We start from the raw sequence: 22556 nt of genomic DNA on the forward strand, positions 1-22556 counted from the left end.
TGAATGATTGTGGAAATAAAATCTTTATTTGCCACAATTCTTTCTGTTTTCAAAGTAATTCTTCAGTTGGTAAATATCTTCCCATCCAACAGGCTTATCTTCTGTATCCACTGATAACGACTCATTATCTTGTTGAGAAATGGATAGTAGACTTTCCGAAACCACATTCTTCCGATATTCTCCAATAGGAATACCAGGACAACTTTCATCACACAATATTTTACTAGGCAAAGATAACATAACGGAATCATATACATGAGAATACAACGAGACTTGATCAACATCTGAAGTAAAAGGTTCCCATACTTCCATTTCCAAGTCTTCAAAACCCACCACTGTTGTTGACGTCAACTGCTGGGTTTCCTTCTCTTCTCCTCCTACAACACTGTGATCCACTTCTTGGACGTTGGGGTTAGAAGAAAGCAACAACTGAAAATAACCTTCCACTGCTAAACGAAACGGGTTTAAACAACGATCACACTCACAGGTCAAACAAGTATTCACTCTACTTTTTACTATATAATCACTACCGCACTTTTGAACCAATAACTTGATTTCAACAGCTTCTTTCACATCTCCATATTCCAATATCCCTATCTCTTCCAAAGTAGAACGATAAGAGAGTTGAAGAGAGCTTTTACATCTGTTCAACTGTTGACGCGTAAGGAATAGTTTATCAGTAAAAACACGGTTATGTATGTCTTTCTGTTTTGCAACGTTGGACTCTAAACAAGAACGAATAGTAGAATAGTTCCCAAGGCACTTGGTTGGTAACTTGAACGAGACTAAAGGTCTACCACTCCAGTTTGTTCTTATCCAACCACGACGAGAACTCTTTCCAGTCCAAAGATGGAAATAACGACAAGGCACTATAAAACCACAAGTCATTGACCCCACGTTTTGATCCTCCATTCTCTTTATCCACATTTTCGAGATATATAAAACAACAAATAGGCTTGAGAACTACTTGCAACACTTTCTGTAGAAAAGGGTTCTACACTGATGACTTCATCATCACATTTCAACCAAGTATTTTGTTCCCTTATCCAAGTAATATAATGTCCATGGTCCATCTTTCCAATATGATTCACAACAGCATACAAGTCATAAAATATTTCCTCCTCATTATAGTTACTTTGAATATTCCATAATGAAGTATTCATGTTGGAGCCATCGTTCAACTCTGATAGCTGTTCTTTGGTTGAACGACTGCATAAGTATTCCTTCGATTCCGATAAAGGAAAATCGTTTTGAATAAAAGATGATGATATCTCATCATCCTTTTTTGCTTTGCTTATGGACTTGAATTGAATATCTTCTTCATCGTCTCTTTCAACTCCAATAGGACTTGCTTGAGGTAAATCATTTCTTTCAAGTATTTCTGAAGAAATGTAACGTGACATATCCAAACTACGAATAGGAAATCCAATTTCTGACTCAATTTTGGAAGAAACTCCTTTTCCATCCAATCCATGTTGAAAGCGCTTGAGATGAAAACATAATATTTGAGGTAACCTTTGAATAGCAACTCTCTTATAAAATGAAGTGTGTTGTTGACAATAATCACAATATCGTGTGGTTCCATTATCAAGTTCCTCTGGACTAGTGAAATAAGTCAAACATTCTTGTAAAGTACGAACACTTTCATTGCATTCCATTTCTTCCTTCTCCATTTGACTAGAGTGATTCAAATCCAATGAAATGTCAAAATAATCTTCCAAAGTTGCCGAATAACGTTTGCAACCACCACAATAAACATGAGATTCGATAACTCCAGAAAATAAATGATCGATGACTTCTCTCCCATTGACTTTCATTCCATTCCTTTCCTTCTTTGGACAAGCATCTTCGCAAATAATATGTTGTCTAAGAACATTTACAAAGGTGATAAAAAACTCGTGTGCATCATGTTGTGCATAACTGGCCAAAGAATCACAATGTCTCCAAATAATTTCTAAAATAAATTGTGGTGACAACGCTTCTCTTTCTGACAAGTCCTTTTCGAAACTTTCATGAAATCCTTTCATAAACAAATCATCTAAGGCACAAGCTGCACATTCTTGAATGTTTCTTGAAAATGAACAAGCTATGGATAACAAACTGCATTAGTATGATTCCAGAAAATGATGTCTCACTTACTAGAGCGATGAGAATCGGATAAAAAATATCGCTTCAAAGGCAGTGTATGTAACATAACTTGTAAAATGGCATTCATGTAACAAGAGTTTCCTAAATTCAGCAAACCACATAGTCCTGGATAGGGAAACAGGGTGGATTCTTTTTCATCCGGGGAGACTGAGTATTCTTTGATCCACTCCAACTCTTGTTGAGAAGGTATCCATAAAAGTTGTCTCTTTACTGTTGGAGGCAACGATGCCTTTTTCAAAACTTGACGAGTCTTTTTTGTCCAATCTAATCGACAGATAGAAGAAATAATTGAGGAAGATAATTGGTCAGCTACATAATCCTTGCAATCGAAACAATACATTCTCAAAAAGCTCATATCGAAAAACAAAGAATGGCCAGATAATTGGCGATGTTCCAAGATATGGCTTTCTTTTCTACATAAGAGATATACACAAGATAAACATAAAAAGCCATCGATAAAACAGATATGAGGGTCTCTCATATTACAGCAACACAATAAGAGTGGTTGTTGCAAGTTGTTCCACTGATAAGTTAGCAAAGTCACTGCAGTTTGTATTCCCCAACGTGCTGCTTCTCTTTTGTCTCCTCTCAAAGTCTTTTGGTGAGGACAGTTATGTTGTGCCAGTTGTGAGTTTGGTTCTAAACTTATCTCCATAACCTCTTCTTTCTAGTTTTCCTTTTGTCTTTGACTATTCTTTTGATCCAAAACACAAATGCAATGAATATATATATATAAATATAAATGTTCGATTTGTGCTTTTGTCATGGCGTTGAAGGAAACCAAAGAACTTAAAATGGCTTTCAAGTTGAACAACGCTAACAAAACAAAGTTAATTCTTTCTTTTTCTCTTCGAAATGTTCCACAAGGTAAGTAGAAGACGGATATCTTGAACAGAAGAGTTGACAAAGGTATAGACTCTTCCAGCTGTCTCTATATTGTGTTGTATGAAACAGTCTGCCGAAGAAAATACCCAATTTATGTCTTTTTCTACTCAAAAAAGAAAGGAAATTGGTAGAACTGAAGCTTTGCCTACAGATTCCGAGTTGTGGTTTCATAATAGTGTGGAATTGAATTATACGTTCGAAGATACTCAAAACCTCTATATTCAAGTGTGGAAACAAAAAGACCAAGAAAATGTATTTACAGACTCACAAAGACAACTATGGGGAGAACAGTGGATTTCAGTGGGTCAAGTAAGTCTTGATTCAACCGATAGGAATACTAGAGATTGACTGTACTCTAGTTATTGGTACGTTTTGGCTGTATCGCGTTGTTACCACTTGCACTTGGAGAACTAACTGCAAGTAAACAAGAGCCCATGGTTGAGATAACGGCAGTGGAACCAAAACATGTAAAAAGCGTTGTATCGTTGCACTTAGCTGCAGCCAAGTTGAGAAAGCCTTCAGGTATTTTCGGAAGTATTCGTCCTATTCTTATTCTTAGAAGGTCTTATCAACATGAATTGGCTATTGACTCATCCAAGAACGCTAGTCCTTATGGAGATGAGACGTTATGGGAAGTCGTGTATGAAACGGAACCTGTCAAGGAAGAGAATATATTTCATTCATTGACCAGAAACACTGCTTTGCAAAGGAATATGTTTGATTTCGGTCGTTTGGATTTGTTTCAAGAAGATCTCAATCGAGGCAATGTCGACTTACCTCTTTCATTCGAAGTCATACATTTAAAGAAAACAGGACAACGCTCTCCCATAGGAACCTTTTTGACCAGTCAGAAATTTTTATCGGATCAACAACCAAACTCAATCTTTCCTTTAGAATCAGCACATCGCGATCATCCATCACCTCCAGGTTATATAGTGTTATTATCTCCTATTCGGACACATACACTTCGTACTTTTTTGGATTACATAGTCGGAGGCTGTGAATTGAGAATGATTTTGGGTATTGACTTTACAGCTTCCAATGGTAATCCCAGACAACCCGGCACATTACATTATTGTGGTGATGCTAGTAGAAAGAATGAATATGAAAGAGCTATTCGAGAGATTGCCAATATTTTATTAGCCTATCAAGTGGAACAAGAGATTGCTTGCTACGGATTTGGTGCAAAACTGCCTCCACATGAAAAAACTCATCATTGTTTCCCTTTGACATTGGATGAAAGGAATCCTTATTTTCGAGGACTAGAAGATGTTATTGCTGGCTATCACAGTATGTTGCGAAGCATAGAATTTCATGGTAACTCATTTTATATTACTACGATAGTTTTGATTGATAGTTTGTAGGTCCAACCGTGCTTGCTCAAGTGATCAAAACGGCAACCAATATGGCAATAGAACAGTTGCAAGTTGCTGCTAATGCTCGTTATTTCGTATTGTTTATTTTAACAGATGGCGCTATTTCTGATATTCACGCAACGACGGAGGAAATCATAAGAGCTTCTCAATCAGCTCCCTTATCGATCGTTCTCATTGGAATAGGAAGTGACGACTTCAAGGATATGGTTAGTTCTTCCTTACTTCTCCTCGCAGTTCTTTTACCCTGTTGATAGGATTCTCTGACAAGTTGTTATCAATTGGAGCGTCCAATTCTACAGTTTGTTCCTTATCGCCAATTCAGCAACAGTGGAGGTAGCTTTTCGAATCTTGCCATGCGGAAAGTTTTAGCAGAGTAAGTGAACTGATCGTACATATTTATTTCTTAGGGATTAATAATGATATGGACAACAGGATTCCTCAACAAATGCTTGCCTTTATGAAACTTGCTCAAATCAAGCCAAAGCGCCCTATGAGACGTTCTTTAAACCTTTATCCACAAATTGTTCAAGCTTCTGCTCCATTGGCTACAACAACTTCATCTTCTCCGTAATAATAACCCAAAAATAGCCAATTCCAACTTGGTTATCCTTACAACACTACATTTCATTTGTATAACCTTATTCATTCATTTGAATGAGTCTGCTGACTCCTATTTCTATCAGTTGCAAAATATTGAATAATTGACATTACTTGATCTCCGGTAAATCGGCCCAATAAACCAAATCCTGCATCTATTTCAGAAAAGCTGGTTACTTTTTCCTGTTGCCAAACAGCTGAAAGGGATCCAAAAGGCAATGGACAAAGTACAAAAGGAACAGGTTGCAAACTATGATCCTTGCGAGTGACTGGAGTGGAATGATCACCTGTTACTACCAAATTGACACAATAATCTTCCAACTCCTGTATTAAGACATGTATCATTTCGTCAATCTTCTCTAGAAACATACATTTCCCTTGCAACCAACCATCATGTCCTGTATCGTCTACAGCTTTGATATGAACAAACCCAAAATCATAGTCTTCTTTTTTCATCCACTCTACACAAGTACGAGCTTTCGAAAGAAGATCCGTATTGTAGTCGCCCGTAGCACCCGATACATGAACCAACTGCATACCCAAACAAAGTGTCAAACCTGCAATAATTTTGGTAGGCGCAATAGCAAAAGCTCTTAAACCATACTTTTCACGAAAACTTGTCACTTCAATGCGACGTCCACAGCCTCGAAACAAAACAATATTGGTGTATGTAAGCCCTCTCTTCCTTCTTTCGATGATCAAAGGATGCGCTTCCAGTGCCTCGTGTATTGCCTTGGAAAGTTGGTTTACTAAGATTGCCGTTTGTTGAGCCTCCGTACTGAAAGTTAAAGGAACGCTCGTCTTCAAAGGTAGATTATCTTTTAAAGGATCCTAAAAGCTACTTTCAAAAAACTCCAACAAAACCTATCTCACTTACTGTATCACTTATCTCATCCGACAACCCTGGGCCTTGAATACGAACCCCACAACGGTGTTCAGTTGCATACTGAAAGGTCACTTTGTGTCTAGGAAAATCGCAAAGTTCGATATGTTCACTTAAATAGTCACACAAAGACCTTCCCCAAGTGCCAAATTCTCTATCTGCTCGTCTCTTTAGAACAATACCGGTGTCAGGATCATACAAAGCAAAATTGCACTTGAAACCAATATCTCCTACGTCCATGTGTAAACCTGAACCCATCGTTTCGAATGCTCCTCTTCCTCTGTAATAAACTCGAGGATCAAAACCAAAGATAGAAAGATGTGCAGTGTCTGAGCCACAAGCTAGTCCTACTTGAACGGGGTCCATCAAGCCACAAACACCGTTCGCTGCTAAACTGTCCAAGTTGGGCGTTTTGGCATACGCAAGAGGTGTTTGATTTTCTATACAAGCAATATTTACATCACCTAAACCATCTATCAACACAAATACAGTACGTCTCTTACAACTCTTAGTCATTTTGTTAGGCCATCTGCTCCTCCTTCATCAATCAGAAATCTCTAAGAGCTTGTGTAGCTTCGAGTTTTATTATCTGGATCCATAGAAAAACTTGTGGTATTTATAGATTAAAGTAGATTGGTTTGCACAAAGTTATCCGTTTTAATAGTCCTAAAAAGCGTTCGTTGCTCTTTACTTCCATGTTGATTATCCACTGCATGTGTTGTTACAGAAATCAAGGAGCCGTTCTTAGGACGCTTACTGGGTAACTGATTGGACCATTCCCATAACTTTTCCGCAATAATATCACATGGAGTCCAATCTTCACCTGCACAACCATTGTTCTCAGCACGATGAAATGGTGTATCTAGAACAACTGGTACCAAACCAATGACAGAACTATTGCGTGGAAGTGCTCTGCCTACTTCGCCAGATAAATCCATAACAAGTTGATGAATAGCGGCTTTTGCCAAACTATACGCAATCATATCTGGAGTTGGAGTCAAAGCAACTGCACTACCCATAAATACTAATAACCCTCCAGGAGCTAAAAAACGTGATGCAAGCTTGGCAAGAACGAGGGAAGTTTCCACGTTCGATCGGTGCATAAAGTCAACAGAATCAAACAAATTATCATCCATTATTGCACCCGTTGTCCAACCAAGAGACGCATTCACCATCAGACCAAATCGATGATCTGCTAGGCCACTCTTCTCCAGTGTCCGAACAGCAATGTCTACTTGAGCCTTGCAAGTTGCACCTGGAGGAAAGCAAACTGATTCTGTACACTCACGACTGCCTTCTGCAGAATCAACTGAAACCACTCCGTTCCCTCCTTCTGTAAATCGACGAGTAATTTCCACTCCAAAAGCTGAAGCTCCTCCATAACAAAAGACGGAAGGTTCTCCGGTTCCTGTCGAGATATTTCGCACTTTTTCCGTCAAAGACGACTGGAGATTTATTTTCCTGTGTTTCAAGCTAATTTGCTTCCTTGAAAACAGGACGTAACGGTTCCGTGTTGGTCGGATTCTACGCTGTAATAAACTCGAATAGGAAAGGAACATCAAACGCTCTCCTTCAATGCTCATCTTTCATTCCGGATTATCGACGCTCATTTCGACCGCAAAATGAGTCATCATCTTCTTCCACCAAACTCCAGTTGTTTTCTTTAGGATTCGAAAAGAACTGAAAGTCTCTAACTTTCTTCCAGCTATCCTTTTCACAGTATAATTCTACTTGTTGAAAATCTTCCTGTATGAACTTGAATTCGTTGCCAGAGGACATGTTTATTATGCTTACCTCTATTCCAGGATACTCATAGTTATAGGGTCCAAACACGATATCCTTAGAACGCTCCAATATTGAACCCTGTTTGGACTGTACACGAAATACACATCTCTGACAGTCGTGTATTCTGATTTGTTGGGCTGCAACGCATACAACACAGTCTATGCACTCTTGAATGTATGCGGCTGTCTGAACGGGACCTATCATAACTTTGCAGTTTCTCAAATTCTTGATTTGGCAATCTCTCGTCCAGCTATTCAAATATAAACAACAGTTGTTGCAGTTGAGGAAGCGAACATCTAACCCACGTTTGTCAACACTGACAAGAGAATCAGTAACATCACTAGTTTCATCTGTCAGGTTTTGGATAATAACCTGCGCACTTTTGTCTGAAACAGTTTCTATTTGTTGCGAGCTGGGAACCATATCCTCTGGTACTTTTCGTTCCTCTTGTGAAACTTTGTCCTTCCTAGTAATATCCCAGCGTAACTTTCTTGTAGGTTGCAACTTGTCTTTGATATTTTGAAGTCCTTCATGCACTTCATCTAACAAAATATTCATTTTTCTTTTCTCATATGCAGTCAAAAGACGTTGGTTGGAAGAAGTTTCCTGACAGAGCGACATAAAAATTGAGTCTAGGTTTACAATATTTTTCAGTTGCACAGGTTTTTCACAGTCAGCTAAATTTTGTATTTCTTGTTGTAAACTTTTGACTTTCATTTGCATGTTGTCAAAAAAAGTGTGGGTTGACATGGCGCCAAAAATGGAAAAGTTTGAAGGGCGCTGAAATTGAGCACACTGGCGAACTCATTCTTTAGGCAGGTAATCTCTCTCTCTCTCTCTCTATGTATATATATATATATATATATATATACAACTTGGCGCAAATTCATAAAATAGTAAAAGGGATACATAACTATAAACCCCCATGCTTAAAAACACAACCTAGCCTTTTCACAGTTCTCCGATAAAAGGATCGTTTCTGTCAAATATCTTATCAAAGTCTTTTCTGTCCAACCTATTTCGAAGTGCCAAAAGAGTCCTTTCTAAAGCCAAACCAAAGTCGTCTCCACTCATAGGCGATGAATACTCTGCAGGTAAGTCATAAAGTTGCTTAACGTCAACATCGACTTTGTCTGCACAAGCATCTAAATTTTGTTTATCTCCTGGTTCGGAATCCTTCAACAGAGAGCTGCTCAGGTTCAATCTTTTCTTCTTAAGACGTAGGAGGTGCGAACGACGAGTTCTGCGTTCGTCATTCTTATTCCAGACGTACTTGTTTCCAAAACAACCGCAGGACCAAGAACAACTTGGTAAACAACCTATCAATGTAAACGACAACTGTGAACTTTTCATTGTAAAGGACTGGCACTTCATTCACACCTCTGTCCTCTTCCCGGAATGATATACAAGTTGTTGCTTTAGCTCAATACGATTGTGGATTTGGATCATCCTATAGATATATTGACAACAACTAGCCATGGATACCACAGAAGAGTCCACTTTAGACGAACCTGTGTGGAGCACGATAAAGAGAGATCTCGGACTGGTTTGTCAGATTCTCTTAGCAGTAAGGTTTTCACTCAGTTGTTGTTTAGATTGGTCGAAGGTTGAAGCTAGTTATACTCCCCAAGGTCACCGCAGTAAGTAAGCAGTTGTAGCATCCTTCTTGTGCTTTAACTTAATAAAGGTAGAAATGCAAGCGGAATTAAGAGATTGGGATCTCTGGGGTCCTTTATTTATTTGTATGACCCTTGCCACTGTGCTTAGTGTGGAAGCAAGTGAAGATGCCAGTTTGATCTTCTCATTAGTGTTTCTGATTATATGGTGTGGTTCCTTTGTAGTCACTCTCAATGCACAGTTACTTGGTGGCGCAGTGTAAGTGGAACTTGACTCGTATTATGGCAGTTGTATAATGATTCTCCAGTTCCTTTTTTATGGGTGTCTGTCTTTTGGGATATTGTGTGTTTCCACTACTTGTGGGTGCCTTTTTTTGTATTTTTTGGACAGCTGTGTTGCCAACAGGAGTTGCCGTCGTTCTTCGTTTCGTAACTGTAGTTCTTTTGCTGATTTGGTCCATTATGGGTATGTGTGAAACGATTTTCTTTTCAGAAAAATAATCTTCTTTTTAAGCTGTCACTGCTTTTTTTGCGGACGTAAAGTTACCTGAAGGACGGAAACTTTTGGCAGTGTATCCAGTGTTCTTATTTTACTCAGGTATCGCGTGGATGATATTGGTAGGCTTTCAAGAACACAAATAGAACAAACTGCACATATCCGACTGAACAAAAATCCTTTACTTGCAGCAGTTAGAATACAAACTCTTATCAACAGTTGTTCCTTTGCCTCATTTGCAAAACTCCAAATAAACTGCATGACAATTACTTCATTTGCAATTGTCATATGATAACTCTTTCTATACATATCTCTCCATGATTTCCACAGTCACTTATCTACAAAGACTCCATGCGAAGTTATTATTCCGGGATCACAGAATCGCGCATTTTTCTCAGATAGACCAGAAGTTTCGGATACATGTTTGCTGCTGTCTTTCACATCCTTTCCTGTGGACGAAGCTGGCAAATGTACATTACGACTGGACTTCCTTGATGCTTTATATGCTTGATATTGTGAGATTAGAGCAGCAGGGCTTTCCTTCAAACTACCAGGTACGGAACCATAACTCTGCCTTGTACCAACTTGCTTACTATTCTGCTTCGATGACTCACAATTGCTAGAATCCTTGTTGTCTCGTTTACTCTCTTCTTTAGAATCACCTCCGTGTAAGGACCTCTCTCTGCTATTACTAAGAAAAGAAAGGTCACTAGTTTTCCTGGAAGAGGAAGCATTTGAAGAGAATATGATACTACGAAGTTTTTCGTTTTCTTGTCGAAGCTTCTCAATAATAGACTCTTTTGCAGATATTTCTAATTCGTTATTTTGTGCCGTTTCTTTCCAGTTTTTACATTCATCACGTAAATTATCGTTTTCTGTTTCCAAATGTGCAACGCGTTCCTCCAACGAACGAATATTTCCGCTACTTGGCGACACCGACGATGGAGGTGTTACTGCAACCTGAAAACTTCGAGCGTCCAAAACATCGCTCTCTCCAAGAAACTCGACAGCCCCTGAAAGCCACTGCTCTCTTACGAGTTTCAAAGAGGGCTTCACAGCATCTAACGAAGCAGAAAGAGTCCCATAGTGATGCAGAATAAATGCTCCGGCCTATAGTCATAAGTATTTCAATATTTCCCCAAAATAATTAAATACGTACATGTTCCAAAAGTGCTTGATGGTGTTCTTGTTCCAGTTGTGTCGCAAATCTCAACAAATGCGAAGAAATGTTGCTATATTCTCTTCGCAACTCGTCTACCTTCGCCCAACCCTTAACTTGAGCTTCCATAGATGTCTTTGGCTTCGAAAGTTCCTTGTTCAAAGACTTTTGGGCTTCCAAATACCGCATCTTACAATTCTTGTAGTGTTCCTTTAACCGGTGAAGCTCCATATACTTCTCATGAAATCTTCTTCCTTCCCTGATGATAGGATTACTCACTCTCTCCATAAACAACGACGTTCCTTGTCCACAGTGTCAATTATAACCTCGTGTCTTCTCTTTCACACTTACCATCGTGTGCGTTCTTTTCCGCTTCCCCCAAAACGGTCAAAAGGTTACGAATGTTTTCAGGATAAAGAAATTTTGTATTTCCTTCTTGATCTTCAAAAACGACGGAAGAAGTATCTCTTCTAGTGCCGAACATGGAATGTGCCTGTGACCGTCTTCTTTCTTCCTCAAACTATGCCATGTGTTAACTATGAAACGTATTCCAACTCTCTTTCGTCACGAAAATTACTTACCGTTGACTTTGTGAAGTCGGCAACACAAGTATATACTTCCCCAGCAGCTTTTCCTGCAACCGCCAATTCTCCTAGGGACCTGCGGTAAGCTTTTGCTGCACGGACCACCATATCCATCGTGTCTCGGTACTTTTTACAAGACAGTAGAATAGTGCGTAGTTCTTCATCGTCGTCATATATATAACTCGAAACGGAAGATACAGAAGGAACCACGGAAACCGCACTGGACCATAATGTCGTCATTCGAGAAGTGTCAGTGGATAACGCGCCTTCAAGCCCCAAAAATGCAAAAATGAAACAATGGATTTGAAATTACACACACCTCATTTTTTTTATTATTGAAAAGCACATCAACAAGTTGAAAAGCCTACATTCTTGATGCTCTATCGAATGTAGTGACTTCATAAAGAGCAGCAGCGCCCATCCCTGAGCCGATACACATGGAAACCACGCCATAACGTCCACCTCTACGATGAAGTTCATTCAACAAAGAAACAGTTTGACGGGCACCTGTGACAAAGACAAGCATTCAAACCGACATTCGCTATTAAAAAAATAGAATTATCTCACCTGTCATTCCTAAAGGATGACCAATAGCAATGGCACCACCATTTACATTCACTATATCCCGATTGATTCCCAATACAGCTATACTGTATTCCGCTTGGGAACCAAAAGCTTCATTAATTTCATACAAATCAATGTCATTTACTGCCAAACCGGTCTTCTTCAACAAGGCTGGAATGGCAACAGCAGGACCAATTCCCATAACACTTGGTTCCTAAAAACATACACTTCATAAGAAGCCAAACAAAATGCATAGAAATCCAATTTTTCACTCACCACTCCAACAACTGCAAAAGCTCGAAGGGTACCAAGACAACCAAGTCCTCGTTTCTGTGCTTCCGAACGTTTCATGAGTAAGACAGCTGCTGCTCCATCACTAATTTGTGAAGCATTGCCTGGAGTTGTGGAGCCTTCTTTTCTGAATACGGGTTTCAACTTTGCTAATGAGGACATAGTAACTCCCAAACGAATACCTTCGTCCTTGTCCACTACAACTTCTCTTTCAACCATCTTCGAAGCTTTATCCTTTGGATTCTCAGGCATCTTTACTTTGGTTTTGATGGGAACTATTTCACCGCGTTGCTTCCCAGATAACATTGCTGCTGCAGCTCTTGCATGGCTTACAACAGCTAGTCGATCTTGTCGCTCTCTCGAAATGCCATATCTAGCGGCTACATTCTCTGATGTTTCGCCCATTGATAGATAACAGTCCGCCGCATTACCACCTACACGTAAAACTTCTGGATGTTTCTTTAAAGAATTATCATGAAAAGCATGAGTACTCATGCTTTCCACTCCTCCAGCAATGGCAATATCATAATCACCCCTTGTGATAGCAGCTGCAGCATCTGCAATGGCTTGCAAACCTGAAGAACAAAGTCGATTTACTGTTTTGCAAGGTGTTGATTCAGGAATTCCAGCAAGAAAGTTTGCACTTCGAAGTTGTACTTCGCCATGGTCACCTCTAGGTAAAACCTATAAATAAGAAGAGACCGTGAGCGGCAACCATATCAGCACATATCAAAACATGCATTTACTTACCATTCCCATCACAACATCTTGAATATCCTTTGGATTGATCTTGGTGTCTTCCAATAAACGCTGCATTATGGGACGAATAAGGTCTTCCATTGGAGTATCCTTAAACCCACCTCTGTATGCCTTCCCTACAGCCGTTCGGAAACCTGAAACAATTACCACATCATCATCGCCTCCCATATATCGAGGAGGCCTTGGAGGACGTTCCAACGGTGCATTTAACATTGCAGCTCGAACCAGTGCAAATGATGGAGCAAACATAGGACAGTTTCCTGTAGCACGATAAAGATAATCAAGTCTCTTCAAAATGGCTCCTGAATGACCAAACTGGGATTGAGCCCAAAACATGATTCCGCCCTTATATGCAGGAAAGCCCATTCCAAGAACACTAGCAATATCCAGATCACTGGCTCGTTGTGAAATACCTTCTTCTAAAACTCTCATTCCTTCGTTAACTACAGGGAGAATCAACATGTCAATAATATCGTTGTCTTTAATATTTTGAATAAAACTCTGTTCGGGAGCTCGGATATCCAATTTGGAAGCAGTTTGTCTCACTTCTTTTGAGGCAGCTTCAATAAAGGACTTCACAGACTCTTCGTCCTTTTGAGGTTGTCTCGACTGACTAGAATAACGATAAAAACCTGCTCCAGACTTTTGTCCTTTGCGACCTTTCTCAATCATACTCTGTGTTCATTATAAGTATTCAAATATCTGAAAAATAAGCAAAACACGCACTTTCAGTAATGATGAACGGAATACTCTGTCCGCATATGCAACCTCAGCTACTCCTCCAACTGCAACACTGACATCAAAGCCAACCAAATCTCTCAACTTGAATGGTCCCATCGGTAAACCAAACTCTTCTGCAACTTGATCAATTCTATACATAAAAAGTCGAGTTACATAAACAAATAACAAAATGGAACATCTCTACCTATAGGGACATAAACCAAGATATGTAACGAGAATATCAGAAACGTTCGACTGCGGGAAATACATTCGATTGACAGCAAACCCAACACAATTGCCAACTACGATAGGAGTCTTTCCCATTTTCTTACCCAACGTTACCAAGTCTTGAATAACTCTAGCAGATGTTCGATTGATACTTTTGAACATGGCATAATTAATCATATCCACTACATTTTGGAACATGAACTTACCGAACAATTTCCAACAACTGCATTATATGCGCTGGAGAAAAGAAATGGGCACCAACAACCCGACCTTCCTCAGTTGCCTTTGGACAAGCAGTAGCTATCAAATCAATATCGATAGAAGATGTATTGGTTGCAAGTATACAGTCGGGCTTTACTAACTTTCCAAGAGTGGCAAATATTTCCTGCTTTAGTCTCACATCTTCGATAGCAGCCTCAATAACCAAATCAACATCACGGAACTTATCGTCAAATTCAGTGGTAACTGTAAGAATCCGCTTTGCGTTATTCAATGCTTCTTGAGATAACTTGGAGCGTTTACGAAAAGATTCCAAGTTAGCCTCGATACGCGTGCGAGCTGCCTTTGCAAATTGTTCATCCACTTCTTTTACTACAACCGGAATTCCACATGCAAGAATCGATGTGGCTATTCCACTTCCCATTAAGCCACCTCCAACAACTGCACATTTCTTCGGAAGTTTGCCTTTGTATTCCGTAGAAACTCCAGGAATAGCATCCAACTTGCTTGTTGCTCGAGTAGCGAAAAATACATGAATGAGTGACTTGGCTGTAGGCGAAGATACCAGTTCACGAAACTTTCGCCTCTCATACTTACACATACAAGTCAACAAATGTTCCAGATGTGAGCAAATGAGACTTACTTGTAAACCTGCTTCACCTCCATTTCGAACACCGTACATGATAGTTTCCAAACATTCTTGATATTGTGGTTGTCCTTTTATCATTTTACTCTTGCTCAATTCCGACCTTGCAAACTGCTCTATCTTATTCCATTGTTCAGGTGAGCCTAGTTTGTCTGTTCTTTTCAGATGATTCTTCCTTTCTCTCAGTCCTTGAGCTATTTCCAAAGCAACTTTCTTAGCAGTGGCCAGCAACTCTTCTTCTCCATCAACTAGCGCGGCCAATAAACCAAGCTTATTGGCTTCTTGACCCTTTAAAACCTTTGTCTGAAGCATAACAGGTAAGGCTGCTTCCAGTCCAATAACTCTTGGCAATCTTTGGGTACCACCCAACCCTGGAATAAGACCTAAGCCAATACGTTACCCATCCTGTCAACACAACAAACAACCGAGTAGACCATACCAATTCGTAGCTCTGGTAATGTAAAACTAGCACGTTTTGTACCCACACGTTCTTGACAGCAGAGAATCATTTCCAAACCACCACCAAAAGCCACCCCATTGATGGCTGCGACTGTTGGTTTCGAACCTTCTTCCAACATTTGAAATATATGAGCCTTTACTTCCACATCTTTAGGACTTGCTTTAGGGTCATATAAAGCAGCAAACTCTGTAATGTCGGCTCCACCAGAGAAAACACCATTCTTTCCAAACAGAACGATTGCTTTCACATCAGGCCTCTCATATGCCTAAGGCAGTTGTTCAGTGGGAGTATGACAGATAACGTTCAAACCAACTTGTTTCAATTTTTCAAAGAGAGACTGAGAAAGAGGATTGGAAAGGGCGTTGACAGGCGGGTTGGAAAAGGAAATCTATCAAAGTTATCTCAAAGAACAAAGACTTTTAAGTACTCATACCAGAGCAACACCTTGGTTATCTACGTTCAACTCTACACTCCAACCAGACTGCATGGTATGGAACAAATATTCTCCAAAAATGGATATGCACCAAGAATGTTGAAGAGTGAGAGAGAGACAATAAGAGAAACCCAAAATGAGTCGAGAGCGAATGAAATGAATAAATTCTATTGGACAAAACGCTGATGGAAAGCTTTCCTTTCGATGGTCGATGGGTCGAAGAAATGTTTCAAAGAGGCAATTATCTTTACAACTACTTTTACAGAAGAAAACGAATCCATTTTCCTGAAAAAGAACAAAATATTCTCCAGTGTAATGAAACTCTACTCGCAAATATACTTTCTGCACACAAGTATTTGCCATACATAAAGCAGTTCTACGTTTTCCTTGTTTAATTGCTGTTATTGAAGAACCTCCAATAACACACCAGTTGCATATTCTAGTGGAGTATATAGTCCTCCAAACTCATTTGTGTCTGGTGTTAGAGTGTCAAAACGACAACAATACATTATTCTGTGACTATTTTCTAATTCAGTATGGAACAATACAAAAAGTTGCAGCTTCTTAGTAAGTTCTGACAATACTGCCAAGTTTGGATTCATACGAGGATGGATACTCGCTTGGTTCAGACACTTGCTTCAGCGTCTCTTTGTCATAGTCCGGATACAACAAGGTCACCGTATCTATTTCCTCGTCATGAGGTGGTCTGCATATGGCTTGCATAAATGGAGAATTTGTAAGATCTTTCGATAATGGAATAGTTTCCTCATTTTCAAGATAAAGTACTGGACAACGTCAAGTTTTTGTATAGAGAATCGTCAGAGTAGTATTGATGTAAGAGGAAAACGACACTTTGCACTTTGACACAGGCACAGTAGAATAGCACAATCTTCACTTTTTTGATCAACATAACAGTATTCCAAGCAACTCCAGCTACAGCTACAATAGTCGACTCTCCAAATGGTGGGGTCTTTCTGGTTGCTACTTCTCCTAAGTAGCCTTTGAAATATTTTTTTGAAACCATTCACAAAATATTGTAACTTGTAAACTTACAAGTATTCGAAAAATTACTTAGAAATAGATCTTCTACGAATGCATAGTTTATGCCTTGAGCCTCCATTTCTTTGTTCTCGTCAAAAAGTGTGTCTTCCATTTGAATAATTCATGTTGATTGAATTGTGATATTTTTGTTGAGCGCTCATCATGAATGAAGAAATATCTGCTGATAATCCTTACAGTAGACTAGTAGCGTTAAAGAAGCTCGGTGTTGTGCAGAATTTTGACGAAATTAGAAAGTTTTCGATAGCTGTGGTAGGTTTAGGCGGCGTGGGTAGTGTGGCTGCGGAAATGCTTGTTCGCTGTGGTATTGGAAAGCTCGTTCTTTTTGATTATGACACAGTTGAGTTGGCAAACATGAATCGACTTTTTTATAAACCAGAACAACGAGGCAAAACAAAGGTACAAGCAGCAAAGGAAACTTTGGAAGCAATTAACCCAGATGTCGTTGTTGACGGTTATCACTTTGATATTACTTCGGTTAGAAGCTATGATAAATTTGTACAAGTATTAAAAACTGGTTCAACGGGTGAGTTAAATAGCATGGATTTAATGAACACTCTGATTATGTTTTTTGTTTAGATGAAGCTTCTGCTGTCCATCTCGTGTTGAGTTGTGTGGATAACTACAACGCTAGAAGTACCATCAATATGGTTTGCAATGAATTAAGATTGACCTGGTTTGAAAGTGGTGTTTCAGAAGATGCTCTTAATGGTCACGTGCAGTTCATAGTTCCTGGAGTCTTTGCTTGTTATAGTTGTGTCCCTCCTCTTTTAGTTGCTTCAGGTGTGGATGAGTCCACGTTGAAGAGAGAAGGAGTATGTGCAGCCTCTTTACCAACTACTATGGGAATCATTGCAGGTTTATTGGTTCAAAATAGTTTGAAATATCTCTTAGGGTTTGGTCAAGTATCCAATTACATCGGTTACAATGCATGGACTGACTATTTTTCAACGATGACCGTGAAGCCAAACGATTCATGTCCCGATCCTAATTGTTTGCATTGGCAAAGAGTTTATCAAATGGAACAACAAAATAAGCAAGCATTAGAGGAACCTGATAAAACGAGTCATTCCAATGTGGAAAATCCCGTCGTCCATCAAGATAATGAATGGTCTATTCAAGTAGTTGATGATGGTTTCGAGATTGAAGAGCAGCTTTCACATGTGAAGGAAGACAAGAAGAAAGTATTGGAAGAACAGACTGGTGAGTCATACGCTTATTCACTTTCAGAGGAAAGCTTAGAAACGCAACAACTTGTAAAGCAATTGCGTTCCATGCGATGAGATGAATAAAATAGACTTGATTTGAATTTGTGGCGGGTCGTGTTGTTCTCTTGTTCTTTGGTTGAAATGTCTAAACTATCTCCTCAAAAGTTTCAAAGATGGATACGAGACGAGTTGGGTATGAAGAAACCACCGTCCGAAGCAAAACTTGCAAAAATCTGCAAGGGAACTCTTGCCAATGTGTGGTTACAACTGGTAGACAACTACGGTTCACAAACAACCCAAAAGAGCTTCTACAACAGTTTCCTTATACAGGAAAGCTATTTGAAAGAGAATAAAGTGCCTGTAAATAGCGAAAAAAAGGAACAAAGCAGTAACGATGAAGATTTTGCAAGGTGCAACGATGCAATAAACGAATATAAGCAAAGATTATCAGAGTTGGAAAGAGAGATATTTGAAGTAGAACAACAGGTATTTCCTTATGAGTTGATACACTCTTAAAAACTTGTGATAACTTGTCCCGTTGCAGATACAACTAATTCATTGCCGTCAAGCTCTTTCACGGCGGACTTGGGATAGATTCTCGGCAGCTGCGGAGAAGATAGCCAAGGGGATTGAAGCTATCGATGAAAGAGTTTCGCAATATAATCTTATCGAAAGTATTGCTGAGTCTGGTGTCGAAACTGTCAACCTCGAACAATGTATCCTTCACTGCTCAAATATTTCTTCTGCAATGAGCACTGTGTCAGATTTTGTTCAAAAATGTATGGAACCTTTTACACAAGAAGAGTTTCTGACTCTATTAGAGCAACATATGGGTAAGCAAGATATAGTTCATTCCTTGAAACAGAGTTTGTATTGTTCATTGCAATATGACAACTTGTATTCTGAAGAATGTAAATCTATTGTCGATGGCCAAAAATTGTTACTATGGAACTTGCAAGCTCTCTTGTCTGATTTAAGATTGAAAAATACAGAATATCAAAACCAACTGGAAGAAATATCGCTTCATAGGAAAGATTCTACGGATGATTCTTGCCATGAAAATAATGATGAAAAAGATTGGATAGAAGCACGTACATATGGTGAAGAGGCAACCGAACGAATGTTGAGAAATATGCAACATCAGTTGGAAGCTAATTCATCCGTTTGGATTTCGGATGAAGAATTAGAAGAGACTTTGTCTCAAATGACTAACATTGCAACTCAATTGGAAAGTAATGTGTATTCAATGAAATCGACGAATGACGAACTGGAAAATGTATGCAACGATTTGAAGCGAACCGTTGATGACTCTACTCATCAAAAGATAGAACAGCTTTGCCATCTAAGTAGAAAGGCAGTAGATTCTATTAAGAACTTCATCAAGCTGCACAAAGAGAAATTGAATGATATCAGTTCGTTAGAAGAATGTAAAGTTCCTGCTATTGCTAACCACTGTGCAAAGACAGACACAAGAATGCACAATGAAGATTTGGATATTGATTTAAGAGATTACGACTACATGAGGAAAGCTATTCAAGCCCTACCAAGCAACGGAAATGGCATCATTATCAAAATCTGGAAAGATGTGGAAATTCTGGTAGTGCACATGGTCTACTGAGTTATGTTGTTGAAACTCAAGTTGAGAAAGACTTGGCTGTACTCGGCTACAAAGCTCGCAATTTTGAGCATGAAATGCTAACCGATTTGATTACAAAGGAGTATCATTTGACTGCCATGCAACAGCAAGTGGAGCAACTACAACATTATTGGACTGGGGAAATAAGTCCTCTAGTACAACATGCAAATAGTGTACTGAACAACGTTACTGAGTTACTTCCAAATATAAGAAACTTATTGGATGTGTGGATTTCCCAACCTGGTCTGGTGATTCCTCAATCTCTTGCAAAGTAACATACTATCTATCGCCAACTCCATTCACAAAATATAAAAAATGTTAAACAAGCAAACATAAAACAAATGATGATTTATTATCCGAAGTTTTAGTCCACTTCTTCCATTGCAGATGTTCCTTCTTGTTCAGTCTCTAATGGTGGTAAATCTTCTTCCATCTTTTCATTAGCCTCGTCTTCATCGATACTCAGACCCAACTTGATCATACGATGAATACGGGAAGCAAAAACGTTTGGATCGTCAAGAGAAAATCCTGATGTCAATAGAGCAGTGTCAAATAACAGATTGACCAAGTCCTTCACTGTCTTATCCGACTTGTCTACTTCCACGCGCCGACGTAATTCCTGCATTATTGCGTTATTAGGATTGATTTCCATTGTCTTTCTCGATGACATATACATTGCCAAAGACGAATCACGTAAAGCTTGCGCCTTCATAATACGTTCCATGTTAGCGGACCAACCGAACTCACCAGTAACCAGGATACAGGGAGATTCCGCAAGTCTCTCTGAAACCACTACCTTTTCAACCTTATCTCCAAGTATTTCCTTAATAACCGTGCATAGCTGTTCGAAGGACTTCTTCTGTTCCTCCTTCTCCTTCTTCTCTTCTTCCGATTCCTCCAATTTCAAGCCTTCCTTTGTGGCACAGACCAACTTCTTTCCATCGTATTCCTTAAGTTGTTGAATGCAGTACTCATCTATTGGTTCAACCATGAACAGAACTTCATATCCCTTGCGTCGAAGCTTCTCTAAAAATGGAGAATTCTCAACTGCCTGTTTGCTTTCGCCCGTTATATAGTATATGGAATCTTGTCCCTCCTTCATTCTACAAACATATTCTTTCAATGATATCATTTCATCTGGTGACTTGGTTGAGTAGTATCGAAGTAAATCAGCAAATTTTTGCCTATTCTGACTATCCTCATGGATTCCGAGCTTGATGTTCTTCGAGAACTGTTCGTAGAAGGTCTTGAAGTCTTCCTTGTTTTCTGCCAGTTCACTAAACATTTCAAGGCATTTCTTTACAACGTTCTTCTTAATAACTTTAAGAATCTTGTTTTGTTGAAGCATCTCTCTGGAAATATTCAGAGGCAAGTCTTCAGAATCCACAATACCTTTGATGAAGTTCAAGTACTCTGGAATGATATCTTCACAATTGTCCATGATAAACACTTTCTTCACATAGAGACGGATGTTATTCAGTTTCTTACGAGGCTCAAACAGATCAAATGGAGCACGCTTCGGGCAGAATAAAAGCGCAGTGAACTCCAACTGACCCTCAACTTTAAAGTGTTTCACAGCTAAGGGCTCCTCCCAGTCGTTGGTCAAACTCTTGTAGAAAGCGTTGTAGTCTTCCTTGGAAATTTCTTCGGGTTTTCGAGTCCAAATAGGTTTGTTCTTATTAAGTACTTGCCATTCATGAGTAATTTCCTTAACCTTCTTCTTCTTCTTCTCCTTGTTTTCCTCCTCCTCTTCAGTGATATCCTCGACCTTTGCTTCGGATGAAGATGCTTCCTCTTCTTCTTCTTTCTTCTCCTCTGTTGCTTCTTCATCTTCCACTTCCTTCTCAACCTCCTTCTCAACATAAAGTTTGATTGGGTATTGGATAAATTCGGAATGTTTCTTGACAAGATCTCGAATTCTCTTCTCCTCTAGATATTCTGTTTGATCATCTTTCAAATGAAGAACGACAGCAGTTCCTCTTTTCAATGGTTCTCCATGATCCTTCTTGATATAGAAGCTTCCACCAGCCGAAGACTCCCATACGTAAGGTTCATCATCATTATGTTTCGTTCGAACAATCACGTTATCAGCCACAAGATATGCAGAATAGAAACCAACTCCAAACTGGCCAATCATACTGACGTCAGCTCCAGCTTGAAGAGCCTCCATGAAAGCTTTAGTTCCAGACTTTGCAATTGTGCCCAAGTTGTTCACCAAGTCTGCCTTTGTCATACCAACACCTTGGGGCTGTCAATACTACACAAGCAAAGAGAGAACTAAAGTCTTACATACCTGTATCACGCACAGTGAGTGTTTTGTTTTGTTTATCTGCATAAATTTCAATCTCCAGGTTTGGCTCAGCCTCCAGCACCGACTTATCAGTCAAGGACTGATAGCGAATCTTATCAAGTGCCTACATAAAGTTACAGCAACTTCAACCAACAAAGAAGACCCTACATACGTCTGAAGCATTCGATATCAGTTCCCTCAAAAAGATTTCTTTGTTGCTGTAGAAGGTATTGATGATAAGGCTCATAAGCTGGTTAATTTCTGCTTGAAATTCATAGGTCTCCACTTCTTGGTTTTCGTTTGCCATTTTAACTTGCTTTCACAACAAGATTCCTTTTCAACGTGAAACCAGTTCAATCCAACCGAAACCAATGAAGGACGGCCGATCAGACATCCAAGTCCGTCATTTAAAAGGAGGATGGAAAGATCTAGAAGAGTCAGAGTTTTGGCGCCATTTGCACAAGAGCATGAATGGACTGTTATTGTTTGAATATGGCTACTGGTTGGTTCAAAA

General features: G+C 39.3%; 13 protein-coding genes across 13 annotated transcripts; 4 read left to right on the plus strand and 9 right to left on the minus strand.

Annotated features, from left to right (window-relative positions):
- Nucleotides 1–3: 3 nt before the first annotated feature.
- On the minus strand, nucleotides 4–2648 carry Gasu_52660 (ubiquitin carboxyl-terminal hydrolase 22/27/51). The gene is made up of 3 exons (XM_005703627.1): nucleotides 2140–2648; nucleotides 949–2086; nucleotides 4–913 (listed from the first exon to the last, which is right to left on the minus strand). Exons 1-3 carry the CDS (start codon nucleotides 2627–2629, stop codon nucleotides 25–27), a joined length of 2517 nt encoding a protein of 838 aa, XP_005703684.1. The 5' UTR covers nucleotides 2630–2648; the 3' UTR covers nucleotides 4–24.
- A 430-nt stretch (nucleotides 2649–3078) lies between these two features.
- On the plus strand, nucleotides 3079–5009 carry Gasu_52670 (uncharacterized protein). The gene is made up of 5 exons (XM_005703628.1): nucleotides 3079–3342; nucleotides 3393–4350; nucleotides 4398–4615; nucleotides 4664–4782; nucleotides 4842–5009. The coding sequence occupies exons 1-5, from the start codon at nucleotides 3094–3096 to the stop codon at nucleotides 4978–4980; spliced, it is 1683 nt and encodes a 560-aa protein (XP_005703685.1). The 5' UTR covers nucleotides 3079–3093; the 3' UTR covers nucleotides 4981–5009.
- An 8-nt stretch (nucleotides 5010–5017) lies between these two features.
- Nucleotides 5018–6428, minus strand: Gasu_52680 (2,3-biphosphoglycerate-independent phosphoglycerate mutase-related protein). The gene is made up of 2 exons (XM_005703629.1): nucleotides 5884–6428; nucleotides 5018–5837 (listed from the first exon to the last, which is right to left on the minus strand). The coding sequence occupies exons 1-2, from the start codon at nucleotides 6403–6405 to the stop codon at nucleotides 5052–5054; spliced, it is 1308 nt and encodes a 435-aa protein (XP_005703686.1). The 5' UTR covers nucleotides 6406–6428; the 3' UTR covers nucleotides 5018–5051.
- Nucleotides 6429–6433: 5 nt separating this feature from the next.
- Nucleotides 6434–7458, minus strand: Gasu_52690 (dihydropteridine reductase). The gene has a single exon (XM_005703630.1). The coding sequence runs from the start codon at nucleotides 7446–7448 to the stop codon at nucleotides 6513–6515; it is 936 nt and encodes a 311-aa protein (XP_005703687.1). The 5' UTR covers nucleotides 7449–7458; the 3' UTR covers nucleotides 6434–6512.
- A 1-nt stretch (nucleotide 7459) lies between these two features.
- Gasu_52700 (tubulin folding cofactor) lies at nucleotides 7460–8478 on the minus strand. Its single transcript, XM_005703631.1, has 3 exons — nucleotides 7976–8478; nucleotides 7684–7924; nucleotides 7460–7635 (listed from the first exon to the last, which is right to left on the minus strand). Exons 1-3 carry the CDS (start codon nucleotides 8422–8424, stop codon nucleotides 7486–7488), a joined length of 840 nt encoding a protein of 279 aa, XP_005703688.1. The 5' UTR covers nucleotides 8425–8478; the 3' UTR covers nucleotides 7460–7485.
- A 125-nt stretch (nucleotides 8479–8603) lies between these two features.
- Gasu_52710 (uncharacterized protein) lies at nucleotides 8604–9058 on the minus strand. Its single transcript, XM_005703632.1, has one exon. It carries the CDS (start codon nucleotides 9046–9048, stop codon nucleotides 8626–8628), a length of 423 nt encoding a protein of 140 aa, XP_005703689.1. The 5' UTR covers nucleotides 9049–9058; the 3' UTR covers nucleotides 8604–8625.
- A 10-nt stretch (nucleotides 9059–9068) lies between these two features.
- Gasu_52720 (uncharacterized protein) lies at nucleotides 9069–9959 on the plus strand. The gene is made up of 5 exons (XM_005703633.1): nucleotides 9069–9220; nucleotides 9270–9314; nucleotides 9362–9549; nucleotides 9599–9756; nucleotides 9805–9959. The coding sequence occupies exons 1-5, from the start codon at nucleotides 9152–9154 to the stop codon at nucleotides 9930–9932; spliced, it is 588 nt and encodes a 195-aa protein (XP_005703690.1). The 5' UTR covers nucleotides 9069–9151; the 3' UTR covers nucleotides 9933–9959.
- Nucleotides 9960–9963: 4 nt separating this feature from the next.
- On the minus strand, nucleotides 9964–11828 carry Gasu_52730 (uncharacterized protein). The gene is made up of 4 exons (XM_005703634.1): nucleotides 11527–11828; nucleotides 11297–11465; nucleotides 10946–11247; nucleotides 9964–10896 (listed from the first exon to the last, which is right to left on the minus strand). Exons 1-4 carry the CDS (start codon nucleotides 11767–11769, stop codon nucleotides 10117–10119), a joined length of 1494 nt encoding a protein of 497 aa, XP_005703691.1. The 5' UTR covers nucleotides 11770–11828; the 3' UTR covers nucleotides 9964–10116.
- A 5-nt stretch (nucleotides 11829–11833) lies between these two features.
- On the minus strand, nucleotides 11834–16028 carry Gasu_52740 (peroxisomal fatty acid beta-oxidation multifunctional protein). Its single transcript, XM_005703635.1, has 11 exons — nucleotides 15850–16028; nucleotides 15730–15804; nucleotides 15396–15681; nucleotides 14954–15339; nucleotides 14298–14902; nucleotides 14069–14242; nucleotides 13870–14014; nucleotides 13135–13818; nucleotides 12370–13068; nucleotides 12097–12307; nucleotides 11834–12036 (listed from the first exon to the last, which is right to left on the minus strand). The coding sequence occupies exons 1-11, from the start codon at nucleotides 15901–15903 to the stop codon at nucleotides 11894–11896; spliced, it is 3462 nt and encodes a 1153-aa protein (XP_005703692.1). The 5' UTR covers nucleotides 15904–16028; the 3' UTR covers nucleotides 11834–11893.
- Nucleotides 16029–16224: 196 nt separating this feature from the next.
- On the minus strand, nucleotides 16225–16498 carry Gasu_52750 (uncharacterized protein). Its single transcript, XM_005703636.1, has one exon. The coding sequence runs from the start codon at nucleotides 16449–16451 to the stop codon at nucleotides 16251–16253; it is 201 nt and encodes a 66-aa protein (XP_005703693.1). The 5' UTR covers nucleotides 16452–16498; the 3' UTR covers nucleotides 16225–16250.
- Nucleotides 16499–16958: 460 nt separating this feature from the next.
- On the plus strand, nucleotides 16959–18216 carry Gasu_52760 (ubiquitin-like modifier-activating enzyme 5). The gene is made up of 2 exons (XM_005703637.1): nucleotides 16959–17434; nucleotides 17488–18216. Exons 1-2 carry the CDS (start codon nucleotides 17053–17055, stop codon nucleotides 18189–18191), a joined length of 1086 nt encoding a protein of 361 aa, XP_005703694.1. The 5' UTR covers nucleotides 16959–17052; the 3' UTR covers nucleotides 18192–18216.
- Nucleotides 18217–18218: 2 nt separating this feature from the next.
- Nucleotides 18219–20080, plus strand: Gasu_52770 (uncharacterized protein). Its single transcript, XM_005703638.1, has 3 exons — nucleotides 18219–18602; nucleotides 18661–19713; nucleotides 19761–20080. Exons 1-3 carry the CDS (start codon nucleotides 18258–18260, stop codon nucleotides 20025–20027), a joined length of 1665 nt encoding a protein of 554 aa, XP_005703695.1. The 5' UTR covers nucleotides 18219–18257; the 3' UTR covers nucleotides 20028–20080.
- Nucleotides 20081–20085: 5 nt separating this feature from the next.
- On the minus strand, nucleotides 20086–22438 carry Gasu_52780 (molecular chaperone HtpG). The gene is made up of 3 exons (XM_005703639.1): nucleotides 22215–22438; nucleotides 22046–22166; nucleotides 20086–21993 (listed from the first exon to the last, which is right to left on the minus strand). The coding sequence occupies exons 1-3, from the start codon at nucleotides 22347–22349 to the stop codon at nucleotides 20117–20119; spliced, it is 2133 nt and encodes a 710-aa protein (XP_005703696.1). The 5' UTR covers nucleotides 22350–22438; the 3' UTR covers nucleotides 20086–20116.
- Nucleotides 22439–22556: the final 118 nt, after the last annotated feature.

This window comes from Galdieria sulphuraria (genome assembly GCF_000341285.1).
Source record: "Galdieria sulphuraria unplaced genomic scaffold scaf_52, whole genome shotgun sequence".
In the NCBI taxonomy this organism is placed as follows: Eukaryota; Rhodophyta; class Bangiophyceae; order Galdieriales; family Galdieriaceae; genus Galdieria; species Galdieria sulphuraria.

Bases quoted from the DNA above. Each gene is read 5' to 3' on its own strand.
- Gasu_52690 (XM_005703630.1), bottom strand. From the start codon at position 7,448: ATGTTCCTTTCCTATTCGAGTTTATTACAGCGTAGAATCCGACCAACA.
- Gasu_52780 (XM_005703639.1), bottom strand. From the start codon at position 22,349: ATGGCAAACGAAAACCAAGAAGTGGAGACCTATGAATTTCAAGCAGAA. The intron at 22,167-22,214 runs GTATGTAGGGTC...AACTTTATGTAG, and splicing joins TGATATCGAATGCTTCAGAC to GCACTTGATAAGATTCGCTA. The intron at 21,994-22,045 runs GTATGTAAGACT...GACAGCCCCAAG, and splicing joins ACTCACTGTGCGTGATACAG to GTGTTGGTATGACAAAGGCA.
- Gasu_52750 (XM_005703636.1), bottom strand. From the start codon at position 16,451: ATGAATCCAAACTTGGCAGTATTGTCAGAACTTACTAAGAAGCTGCAA.
- Gasu_52700 (XM_005703631.1), bottom strand. From the start codon at position 8,424: ATGTCAACCCACACTTTTTTTGACAACATGCAAATGAAAGTCAAAAGT. The intron at 7,925-7,975 runs GTTAGATGTTCG...ATATTTGAATAG, and splicing joins GTCAGTGTTGACAAACGTGG to CTGGACGAGAGATTGCCAAA. The intron at 7,636-7,683 runs GTAAGCATAATA...AAGTTCATACAG, and splicing joins ATGAGTATCCTGGAATAGAG to GAAGATTTTCAACAAGTAGA.
- Gasu_52730 (XM_005703634.1), bottom strand. From the start codon at position 11,769: ATGACGACATTATGGTCCAGTGCGGTTTCCGTGGTTCCTTCTGTATCT. The intron at 11,466-11,526 runs GTAAGTAATTTT...CACATGGCATAG, and splicing joins CCGACTTCACAAAGTCAACG to TTTGAGGAAGAAAGAAGACG. The intron at 10,897-10,945 runs GTACGTATTTAA...TTATGACTATAG, and splicing joins ATCAAGCACTTTTGGAACAT to GCCGGAGCATTTATTCTGCA.
- Gasu_52680 (XM_005703629.1), bottom strand. From the start codon at position 6,405: ATGACTAAGAGTTGTAAGAGACGTACTGTATTTGTGTTGATAGATGGT. The intron at 5,838-5,883 runs GTAAGTGAGATA...AGTAGCTTTTAG, and splicing joins CGGATGAGATAAGTGATACA to GATCCTTTAAAAGATAATCT.
- Gasu_52670 (XM_005703628.1), top strand. From the start codon at position 3,094: ATGAAACAGTCTGCCGAAGAAAATACCCAATTTATGTCTTTTTCTACT. The intron at 3,343-3,392 runs GTAAGTCTTGAT...ACTGTACTCTAG, and splicing joins AGTGGATTTCAGTGGGTCAA to TTATTGGTACGTTTTGGCTG. The intron at 4,351-4,397 runs GTAACTCATTTT...GATAGTTTGTAG, and splicing joins GCGAAGCATAGAATTTCATG to GTCCAACCGTGCTTGCTCAA.
- Gasu_52770 (XM_005703638.1), top strand. From the start codon at position 18,258: ATGTCTAAACTATCTCCTCAAAAGTTTCAAAGATGGATACGAGACGAG. The intron at 18,603-18,660 runs GTATTTCCTTAT...GTCCCGTTGCAG, and splicing joins TATTTGAAGTAGAACAACAG to ATACAACTAATTCATTGCCG. The intron at 19,714-19,760 runs GTAGTGCACATG...ACTCAAGTTGAG, and splicing joins GGAAAGATGTGGAAATTCTG to AAAGACTTGGCTGTACTCGG.
- Gasu_52660 (XM_005703627.1), bottom strand. From the start codon at position 2,629: ATGAGAGACCCTCATATCTGTTTTATCGATGGCTTTTTATGTTTATCT. The intron at 2,087-2,139 runs GTAAGTGAGACA...TGTTATCCATAG, and splicing joins ATCCGATTCTCATCGCTCTA to CTTGTTCATTTTCAAGAAAC. The intron at 914-948 runs GTTGTTTTATAT...GTGGATAAAGAG, and splicing joins AGTAGTTCTCAAGCCTATTT to AATGGAGGATCAAAACGTGG.
- Gasu_52760 (XM_005703637.1), top strand. From the start codon at position 17,053: ATGAATGAAGAAATATCTGCTGATAATCCTTACAGTAGACTAGTAGCG. The intron at 17,435-17,487 runs GTGAGTTAAATA...TTTTTTGTTTAG, and splicing joins ATTAAAAACTGGTTCAACGG to ATGAAGCTTCTGCTGTCCAT.
- Gasu_52710 (XM_005703632.1), bottom strand. From the start codon at position 9,048: ATGAAGTGCCAGTCCTTTACAATGAAAAGTTCACAGTTGTCGTTTACA.
- Gasu_52720 (XM_005703633.1), top strand. From the start codon at position 9,152: ATGGATACCACAGAAGAGTCCACTTTAGACGAACCTGTGTGGAGCACG. The intron at 9,550-9,598 runs GTAAGTGGAACT...ATGATTCTCCAG, and splicing joins CAGTTACTTGGTGGCGCAGT to TTCCTTTTTTATGGGTGTCT. The intron at 9,757-9,804 runs GTATGTGTGAAA...CTTCTTTTTAAG, and splicing joins GCTGATTTGGTCCATTATGG to CTGTCACTGCTTTTTTTGCG.
- Gasu_52740 (XM_005703635.1), bottom strand. From the start codon at position 15,903: ATGCAGTCTGGTTGGAGTGTAGAGTTGAACGTAGATAACCAAGGTGTT. The intron at 14,903-14,953 runs GTAAGTCTCATT...TGTATGTGTAAG, and splicing joins GAGGTGAAGCAGGTTTACAA to TATGAGAGGCGAAAGTTTCG. The intron at 12,308-12,369 runs GTGAGTGAAAAA...GTATGTTTTTAG, and splicing joins CTTTTGCAGTTGTTGGAGTG to GAACCAAGTGTTATGGGAAT.